Source organism: Dendrobates tinctorius, unplaced genomic scaffold (genome assembly GCF_039654945.1).
Source record: "Dendrobates tinctorius isolate UK_male_01 unplaced genomic scaffold, ASM3965494v1 ptg000034l, whole genome shotgun sequence".
In the NCBI taxonomy this organism is placed as follows: Eukaryota; Metazoa; Chordata; class Amphibia; order Anura; family Dendrobatidae; genus Dendrobates; species Dendrobates tinctorius.
The window spans coordinates 6,369,756-6,380,552 of record NW_027361702.1 but is presented as its reverse complement, the minus strand read 5'-3'; the positions used below and the strand labels follow the sequence as shown (position 1 = coordinate 6,380,552).

Below are 10,797 nucleotides of genomic sequence, written 5' to 3'. Positions count from 1 at the left end.
ATTGCGGGCAAATCCGAAAAGCATTAGTGCGCATGCACCACTGAACTATGTCGCTGAAGAATTTCGCCGCCATTTCTGTGTTCCGGGACATAGTTCACCGGCGCATGTGCACTAATGCTTTTTGGATTTGCCCGCAATTGGGCAAAGAATACTACGCATGCTCGAGTGGAGATTGCAATGTGCACGTAATATGAACGAGGACTAAAGAAATTACCTGAAATATTGCGGACAGCGGCCAAGGAGGGGTGGAGGGAAGGAGCCAAAACCAAAATACCGCCCATCGGACCGGACAAAACTCATTTACATAGAGCGCCAAAATGAGGTGACAGACTCCCTTTAACCCTTTGATTAACACCCTTCGGTGTCCACCTTGATGCCCATTTTTGTGCCAGTTTTGTAGTTTTTGCAGCTGTTTTTTTAATGTATTCACATCAGGGCGCCTGGCTGCATTGTGTGTTATTATTGGGATGATTATTGTTTGTTGTTAAATATATAAAAAACAGAAAAGAAAAAATTGCTGAATAAGAAACCAACTTCAGCCTCCTGTCCTATAGTGGGCATAGGTGGGTCCTATTATAGGCACTGGTGGCCCTTTAGTGGGAGTTGGTGGTCCTATATTAGGCAGTGGTGGTCCTAATGGGGGCACAGGTCGTTCCATAACTTGTACTGGTGGTCCTACAATAAGTACAGTTGATCCTATAATAGGCACTGGTGATCCCTTAGTGGCCAGTGGCCGTCCTATAATAGACAGTGTTGGTTTTGTAGTGGGCAGGCTTGGACTGGCCCACAGGGGAAGCAGATAGTCCTCTGGTGGGCACCTGTGCAGGAGTCAGGCCTGGATTGGTAATATGCCCAACCGGGCATTTTCTCGCTGGGCCACTGTCATGTGGGCCGCGGGCGGCAGCGCCCGCTCATCTGGCCGCTTGCCAGCTGATGAGGCCACTGGCCTGGCTGTTGTTCCTGCCACCGGCCCTCTGCGCGCACTGCAGGGAGATAAGCTGCCACGCACCCCATCCTCGCCCTAGCTTGAGACCCCCCCCGCAGCCACTCACAGAGTCGCTTGCCTGCTCTTTTCTGTACACAGGACCTGGGATAAGGTCACAGGAGGGGAGGAGTCAGGGGTCACATGATCAGGAGCCTTTGTCCAGACCCCTGATCATGTGATCCCTGACTCCGCCCCTCCTGAGACCTCATCACAGGTCCTGTGCGCACAGCCCTGCCTCTTGGTGTCTGCCGGACTCTGCTGTGCTGGTTGTCATGGTGCTGGATGAGGTAAGTATGTGTGGGGTCAGGAGGGGTTTACAGGGTAGATATAGCAGAGCTGTGTATGAGGTGAACGGAGCGGAGCCGTGTGTGTATGGGGTATACGGAGCGGAGCCGTGTGTGTACGGAGTGGAGCCATATGTGTACAGGATGTACGGAGAGGAGACGCGTGTGTACGAGGTGTACGGAGAGGAGCCGTGCGTGTACGGACCGGAGCCATGTGTGTACGAAGCGGAGCCGCGTGTGTACGGAGTGGAGCCATATGTGTACGGGATGTACGGAGAAGAGCTGCGTGTGTTCTGTCTTTCCCTCATTTTCTTTCTCTCTCTCTGTTCTTTCTTTCTCTCTGTTCTTTCTTTCCCTTTTCTTTCTCTCTGTTCTTTCTTTTCTTTACTTCTTTCTTTCCTTCCCTCTGTTCTTTCTCTCTGTGTTCTTTCTTTCTCGCTCTCCTTTCTTTCTCTCTCTGTTTTCTTTTCTCTCTGCCTTAGTGCCAGTCAGTGTGCCCATAATGCCAGCCACTGTGCCCTCAGTACCAGTCAGTGTGATCAGCAGTGCTAAATGGGTGCGGTTGGGTGTGGACATGGGTGTGACTAGTTGTGAAATGGATGTGGCCGGAGCGTGACCTAGAATTTGCAGCGCTGCACGCGCCGCAGTCTTTCTCCTCTTCAAAAGTTGGGAGGTATGATAGGGGCGGCTATGACCAGGGGGTCTGGTTGCCCAATGGATAGCAGTTCTGCCAGGAATTCTGTAATCATGCATACAAAAGGGGACAGCGCTTTGGGAGGAGTACTGTACCTAAAAGCAATAAATAGGACTGAGCTGAAATCCTGGGCACAGCTGTGACTACATGGTATATAGTCGTGTTAATCTCCTCTCACTTCTTGTAAAGTACAACTGTACAAAGATATTATATAGTCACCATGTGACTAGTGGGCCTGTGTAACTTCAAATGCCAGGGCTGAATTTTAGTCCCAGTCCGGCCCTGGCAGGAGTGGTCGCCACCTTGCTTGTACATGTGTGATGGAGGACCGTGGCACAGCTGGTGGGCCTCAGTGGTGGCCTTGGGTGCCCGCGGCAGGCGGCGCTCTCAGCCCTGGGGTGGGGCGGCAGGGTGTGGTCAGGCTCGGGTGGAGACGATGACTGTGGAGCTAGGGACCGCGGTATAGCTGACTGCGCCCGGCCACAATAGAGCGCACACCAAGGACTGCGCCGGGACACGGGACCGCGCCCCTGAACACACCCAGTGGGCGAAAGCGGCACCATGAGCGCAGGGAGGCCGGCCGAGCCCCGCGCCTATAGACTGTATACAGTGCATGCGGCAGCCGGCCCCACCCCATAAACACACCCAGAATGTGCTGAGGAGGAGGAGGAGGAGGGAGCCCGCGGCCGCAGCAGCTCCTCGGTCCTGTGCACGGAGCGTCGGGGGATGCATCAGGAGATGCAGACGGTGAGTTGTCCTCCGCCGGTCGGGCCGGCATGTCCTGCGGGACAGGTGATTACACCGGGCGTCAGGCAGCACCCTGCGGGGTGCGGAGAACATCAGCTGCTCGGGCTGCACAGGACTCCATCTTGCTGCTTCTTAAAGGCACAGCGAGCTTTAGAGGAGGGGGCATCAGCAACATTGGGTGAAGGCAAAGGAGGGGTTAAGCGATCGCAGCAGCTCTCTGCACAGTGTAGATGGGATCCTAAGCTCTGCACACAATATTTCCTGCTCAGGTCGCTGTGCGCAGTAGGGGGTCCTGCTTTCTAGTGGGGTCTGAAAGTAAACATTGTACACACAAATGAAGGCACAAGGCGGTGGTGGTCCCAGTCACCCCTCAGTGCTGGCTGTGCAGGATTGTGCTCTCATCTGGTTGCTCCTGAAGGATCAGGAGTCCCCATCTCCAGGGCCTTTCATTGGTGTGAGATGGGGGGGCAAGGGTCCCCGTACACTATACACGGCTGTGTGAGATGGGGGGGGTAAGGGGTCCCCATACACTATGCACGGCTGTGTGAGATGGGGGGGGTGTAAGGGGTCTTCATACATTATACACCTCTGTGTGAGATGGGGGGGGTACAGTCCCTGTACACTATACACGGCTGTGTGAGATGGGGGGGTAAGGGGTCTTCATACACTATACACCTCTGTGTGAGATGGGGGGGGGTACAGTCCCTGTACACTATACACGGCTGTGTGAGATGGGGGGGTAAGGGGTCTTCATACACTATACACCTCTGTGTGAGATGGGGGGGGTACAGTCCCTGTACACTATACACGGCTGTGTGAGATGGGGGGGTGTAAGGGGTCTTTATACACAATACACCTCTGTGTGAGATGGGGGGGGGGTTAAGGGTCCCTGTACACTATACACGGGTGTGAGATGGGGGGGTAAGGGGTCTTCATGCACAACAAACCTCTGTTTGAGATTGGGGGGGGGGTACGGTCCCCGTACACTATACATGGCTGTGTGAGATTGGGAGGGGGGTAGTTAAGGGCTCTTCATACACTATACAACTCTGTGTGAGGTGGGGGTTTAGGGTCCCCGTACACTATACACTGTTGTGTGAGATGGGGGGTACAGTCCCCGTACACTATACACGGCTGCGTGAGAGGGGGGGTAAGGGGTCCCAGTACACTATACACGGCTGTGTGAGATTGGGGGTGGGGTAAGGGGTCCCAGTACACTATACACGGCTGTGTGAGATGGGGGGGGTAAGGGGTCCCCATACACTATGCACGGCTGTGTGAGATGGGGGGATACAGTCCCCATACACTATAAACGGCTGTGTGAGATGGGGGGGTAAGGGGTCTTCATACGCTATACACCTCTGTGTGAAATGGGGGGGTACAGTCCCCGTACACTATACACGGCTGTGTGAGATGGGGGGGTAAGGGGTCTTCATACACTATACACCTCTGTGTGAGATGGGGGGGGTACAGTCCCTGTACTCTATACACGGCTGTGTGAGATGGGGGGGTAAGGGGTCTTCATACACTATACACCTCTGTGTGAGATGGGGGGGGTACAGTCCCTGTACACTATACACGGCTGTGTGAGATGGGGGGGTAAGGGGTCTTCATACACTATACACCTCTGTGTGAGATGGGGGGGGTACAGTCCCTGTACACTATACACGGCTGTGTGAGATGGGGGGGTGTAAGGGGTCTTTATACACAATACACCTCTGTGTGAGATGGGGGGGGGGGTTAAGGGTCCCTGTACACTATACACGGGTGTGAGATGGGGGGGGGGTAAGGGGTCCCCATACACTATGCACGGCTGTGTGAGATGGGGGGATACAGTCCCCGTACACTATAAACGGCTGTGTGAGATGGGGGGGTAAGGGGTCTTCATACGCTATACACCTCTGTGTAAAATGGGGGGGGTACAGTCCCCGTACACTATACACGGCTGTGTGAGATGGGGGGGGGGGGGTGTAAGGGGTCTTCATACACTATACACCTCTGTTAGAGATGGGGGGCTACAGTCCCCGAACACTATACACGGCTGTGTGAGATGGGGGGGGGGGGTGGTATGGGGTCTTCATACACTATACACCTCTGTGTGAGATGGGGGGTAAGGGTCCCCGTACACTATACACGGCTTTGTGAGATGGGGGGGTAAGGGGTCTTCATACACTATACACCTCTGTGTGAGATGTGGGGATACAGTCCCCGTACACTATACACGGCTGTGTGAGATGGGGGGGGGGGGGTAAGGGGTCTTCATACACTATACACCTCTGTGTGAGATGGGGGGGGGGGGGGGGGTACAGTCCCCGTACACTATACTACACGGCTGTGTGAGATGGGGGGGGGTGTAAGGGGTCTTTATACACAATACACCTCTGTGTGAGATGGGGGGGTTAAGGGTCCCTGTACACTATACACAGGTGTGAGATGGGGGGGGGGGGGGTAAGGGGTCTTCATGCACAACAAACCTCTGTTTGAGATGGGGGGGGGGGGGGGTACGGTCCCCGTACACTATACATGGCTGTGTGAGATTGGGAGGGGGGTAGTTAAGGGCTCTTCATACACTATACAACTCTGTGTGAGGTGGGGGGGTTAGGGTCCCCGTACACTATACACTGTTGTGTGAGATGGGGGGTACAGTCCCCGTACACTATACACGGCTGCGTGAGATGGGGAGTAAGGGGTCCCAGTACACTATACACGGCTGTGTGAGATTGGGGGTGGGGTAAGGGGTCCCAGTACACTATACACGGCTGTGTGAGATTGGGGGTGGGGTAAGGGGTCCCAGTACACTATACACGGCTGCGTGAGATTGGGGGTGGGGTAAGGGGTCCCAGTACACTATACATAGCTGCATGGGGGGGGGGGAAGGGGTCCCAGTACACTATACACGGCTGCATGAGATGAGGGGGTAAGGGGTCCCAGTACACTATACACGGCTGCATGAGATTGGGGGGGTAAGGTGTCCCAGTACACTATACGTAGCTGCATGAGATTGGGGGGGTAAGGGGTCCCAGTATACTATACACGGCCGCGTGAGATTGGGGGTGGGGGGCTTAGGGGTCCAAGTACACTATACACGGCCGCGTGAGATTGGGGATGGGGGGCTTAGGGGTCCAAGTACACTATACACGGCTGCGTGAGATTGTGGGTGGAGGGGGTAAGGGGTCCCAGTACACTATACACGCCTGCGTGAGATTGGGGGTGGAGGGATAAGGGGTCCCAGTACACTATACACGGCTGCGTGAGATTGGGGGGTTAAAGGGTCCCAGTACACTATACACGACTGCGTGAGATTGGGGGGTTAAAGGGTCCCAGTACACTATACACGACTGCGTGAGGTTGGGGGGTAAGGTGTCCCAGTACACTACACGGCTGCGTGAGATTGCGGGTAAGGTGTCCCAGTACACTATACACGGCTGCGTGAGATTGGGGGTGGGGGGGTAAGGGGTCCCAGTACACTCTACACGGCTGCGTGAGATTGCGGGTAAGGGGTCCCAGTACACTATACACGCCTGCGTGAGATTGGGGGTGGGGGGGTAAGGGGTCCCAGTACACTATACACGCCTGCGTGAGATTGGGGGTGGGGGGGTAAGGGGTCCCAGTACACTATACACGCCTGCGTGAGATTGGGGGTGGGGGGGTAAGGGGTCCCAGTACACTATACACGGCTGCGTGAGATTGGGGGTGGGGGGGGTAAAGGGTCCCAGTACACTATACACGGCTGCGTGAGATTGGGGTTGGGGGGGTAAAGGGTCCCAGTACACTATACACGGCTGCGTGAGATTGGGGTTGGGGGGGTAAAGGGTCCCAGTACACTATACACGGCTGTGTGAGATTGGGGGTGGGGGGGTAAAGGGTCCCAGTACACTATACACGGCTGTGTGAGATTGGGGGTGGGGGGGTAAAGGGTCCCAGTACACTATACACGGCTGTGTGAGATTGGGGGTGGGGGGGTAAAGGGTCCCAGTACACTATACACGGCTGTGTGAGATTGGGGGTGGGGGGGTAAAGGGTCCCAGTACACTATACACGGCTGTGTGAGATTGGGGGTGGGGGGGTAAAGGGTCCCAGTACACTATACACGGCTGTGTGAGATTGGGGGTGGGGTAAGGGGTCCCAGTACACTATACACGGCTGCGTGAGATTGGGGGTGGGGGGGTAAGGGGTCCCAGTACACTATACACGGCTGCGTGAGATTGGGGGTGGGGGGGTAAGGGGTCCCAATACACTATACATGGCTGCGTGAGATTGGGGGTGGGGGGACGTTTTCCCGTCCATAGCTGTCCACCGTCGTTCCGCCGGCCACTACCTCTCCTTGCCCCTCTGGCTCTACATTTCTGGTGGTGGCTTATTCTGTTACAAAACAAAATGACCGTAGTCCAAAATCAGACATGTCCACCATACGCATAGTCGCCACACCCCGGCGGTGTATTGTGTATGTAGGACTGAAGGATTGTATACGGCTCTTACCTATTGATTGATTACTAGGATAGGTCATCAATATCAGATCTGTGGGGGTCCTTCACCTGGCACCCTACCAGTCAGCTGTCTACACTGTGTTCTGGATCAGCACCTCAGGTAGCGGCCGCTCGTGCATGCTGCGGCTCAGCTCCTGTCCTCTGGAATCTGCCGAAGCTGCAAACAGCTGCTTGGTGAGGGTGCCTGGTGTCAGACCCTCACAGATCTTATGAAAATGAGAATTTCTAATTTCTTGAAACTGTTTTGAGGTGGATGTGATGCAGAAAGCGGCAGCTGGCGGGGTAGTTCCCACGGCAGTGCAAGCTGCAAACCACAGCAGAAACCCCTGGTTGCATCTTGCATTTCAGTAGCAGATACATGTTGGATTGGCATACAAAGCGCTAGTTGTGATACATTTACTCAGCGAAATGGTGTGCTCCCTGTCACAGTGTGAACAGTGCTCAAGGTGAGTGCATCCAAATATTGGATCTTTTGAGTGTGCCACTGTGTTTTAGTGTGATCAGATAGCTGGAATCTTGGGCAGCGGAGAGCTGGCGGTCAGTCAGCATGGCGTCAGCAGTCACCGTCAGAGTGGAAGAGAAGCCACTGCTTTGTTGACATGACGTCAATGGAAATGGCTGAATCACTGGCCGGAGCGCTGTGACCGCTCTGTGCTGGCAGAGATTGGCGCCGGGCACTTCCTACAAATAATTGTCAACTAGCTGCCTGATGACTCTCAGAACCATAATAGATGAGAAACCGTCCTGGATAACCCCTTAACGACTGCGGATATGCACTAAAATCGGCAGTAAGGGTGTGGCGCTTCCAGAGTCCAGAAATCTCCAGGATTTTGGCTACCTGTGGTAGCTAAAACCCTGGAGGACAACACTCGTGGTTGGTTTTTCAAAAGCCAATAATTAGTAAATCTTTCCCTCCTGCATTATCCCTTAGGTTATTTTTTTTATTTTATAACGTTTATTTTTTTTCAAGTTAACAATAACCCAAAACGATATGACGGCTAGTGTTGAGCGCAAGTGGTCACTACTCGAGTTTGCATCTGGTGCTCGGGTACGCAGGGTATCGCGAATGTTCGAGTGAGATGCTCGAGTCTCCGTCCCGCATGTTTTTTCATGTCTGACGGCTGCGATTTATGCGGGGTGAGGACTCGATCATGGTGATACTCTACGCAAACAGCGAGCTCTACACTAAGGACGACCTAATGTTACCCATTCTGTGTAGTACCTTTTGGGTTCAAAGTCCTCACTGTACACCTGGATAAAATCCTTGAGGGGTGTAGTTTCCAAAGTGGGGTCACTTGTGAAGGGTTTCTGCTGTTTGGCTGCTTTAGGGGATGTGCAATTGTGACATGTCAGCCAGATTGTGTTCCAAAAGTCAAATGTTGCTCCTTCTGCTCCGGCCCCGACGTTTGTCCTAACAGAGGTTTCTGAGCACATGTGGGGTATCCCCGCGCTCGTGAGAAAGTGGGAAGTCTATGGGGTCCACTTTTTGGTGTTGCCTTTTGCTAAAGCAACATTTTAGAGGTAAACTAAATTTTATTATTTTTTCATTCCACTTTGTTTTACTGTGAAGGGTTAAACATTTTCTGCCAGTTTTGAGGGGTGCGGTTTTTAAAAATGGTGTCACTTTTGGGCGTTTCCAATATATCGGCCCCTCAAAGTGCATTTTAATCTGAATAGGTCCATAGAGAAACAGGATTTGTAAATTTGTTGGGAAAAAAAAAAAGCGAGACATTGCTGCAAAACTTTTAACCCTCTGACATCCAAACAGAATGAAATGCTGCAGATGTAAAGTAGACATAAGGGAAGTGATATTTATTAATAATATATATAGGATCTGTGTTGTATACACTGCACCTGTTTCCAGACCTCACAGACCACCTACAGACCGAAGTTCTCCGGATAAGTGTGAGGATGACCTTTGTCTTCCGGCAGTAAGGCAGCGATGTAGATGGGGCAAAGTGCACCTAGTAGTATGGCAGACACGGGACAATCGGGTGAATATTTTGTGACTTCAATTTGTCTGGCCCAACTAATTATTAAATTGCAAAAATGGAAAGGGAAAAAAAAATTACCAGCTGATCCTACGCAAAAACACATGGAGTAATGGCTGAAAGTTGCTAAACAGAGCAAACCCCAAACTGTCCTCTGCAGCTCCAGCACTGACTCCGGTAGTCGCCAGCAGATGTAGTTTTCATCCTTGCAGAGATGCCGGGCCATGCATACGCCTGGGCAGCAGGGAACAGTCAATCGTTCTGTGCTGTCGCAATCCCTTTAATTCTAATTAAATGACAACCAATCGGCCTTCAAGTAGCTAATCATTTGCTTAAAGGGAACCTGTCTCTTCTAGAAACGCTCTTTCCCTGCAGCTATAGGGGTACTTTGCAGGTACATGGCGTTTAACCCCCTGTATAGCTGAATTACTGGAGTAGTGGCTGCAGGGAGAAAATGAAGTTTTGTTCTCCCGACAGCTGCTCGTGTCCAGTCATTGGGGAGTGCAGGGGATCATAAAGATGTGTTCCCCCAATCAGTTTTTGGTGAAATTTTGATGGTGCAGATTTTCTGTACCTATCATTTAAATTACGTTACGTGCCTCTTATATTGCCTTTTTACACTGCTTGATTTTGGTACTTGACAGTTATTGATGCAGTCATCAGTGGGCAGCAGATTTCTTTAAAATCCCATACACTTAGCTGGAACTGTAAGTCGATGCGTTGTTGACGCAGCGAAAAAAATCAATTCTCATGGTGGCCACACTGCTCGCGATGCAGAGTGTGGTGTGTAATCCTAGCCTGCCCCACTCACATGCACTGCAGACTGCTAACCGGAGAATGGTGCATGATCACAGCACGCTCACTGTACCGCCCCGATGACTGGAAGTGATCGGCTGCAGGGAGAATAAAACTTCACTTTCCCCCTGTAGCCGATGCTCCAGTAAGCTGGCTGCACAGGAGTTGCACCCTGAATAACGCCAAACTCTGCAGGTGACTGGTGCCCTTTTATAGCAATAGTCTGTGAGGGTATGCCCCCTAAAACCACATAGGACTGTGATTGCTGCCCTTGTCTATACAGATGTATGTGTAATAGCAGTACTTCGGGGAAGTAGCTTCACACAGTTTCAGGGCTGGAACCAATGGAATTGCACAGGTTGTTTTTATAATAAATATATTTTAAATTGTATGTATTAAAAGTGTAAGCCGCTAAAAGAATGGTCAGGTTACTTCTTTTAAAGAGAGTCCATCAAAGTTTTTGCTCCCCCATCTGAGAGCATTGTGAAACCCTGAGTCCTGACTACAGTTATCTCACTTACTGGGCTGCTTGCAGTTTTGATGAAATCCGTTTTATCTGCTGCAAATCTAGCAGTTCTCTGAATGCTGGGCTCTGTATAACCCCGCCCACACCACTGATTGGCAAGTTTCTGCCTAGGCACAGTGCACACAGAAAGAAGCCAATCTGTGATATACAGAGCTCATGAATATGGAAGACAACCTGGAAGCTGGTTTACTAGGCCTCTAGTGATCCCCTTCTTATGATAAAACAGTGATTTTTATCTAAAGTTCAGCAAGCAGTCCAGTAAGGGTAAGTGCACACATAGTTTTTAGG

The 10,797-nt window shown here is 52.1% G+C and overlaps 1 protein-coding gene across 2 annotated transcripts in view; it reads left to right on the top strand.

Annotated features, from left to right (window-relative positions):
* Nucleotides 1-1,180: 1,180 nt before the first annotated feature.
* The window catches only part of KLF8 (KLF transcription factor 8), a 68,676-nt gene continuing 59,059 nt past the window's right edge, over nt 1,181-10,797 (top strand). The window contains exon 1 of one of the 2 annotated variants that reach the window (XM_073573049.1): nt 1,181-1,272. In XM_073573049.1, the coding sequence (XP_073429150.1) occupies nt 1,258-1,272 (15 nt within the window). In that variant the 5' untranslated portion in view covers nt 1,181-1,257. Of the gene's footprint in view, nt 1,273-2,371; nt 2,711-10,797 lie in introns of those variants that run through there. The other variant, XM_073573048.1, reaches the window with a different exon arrangement.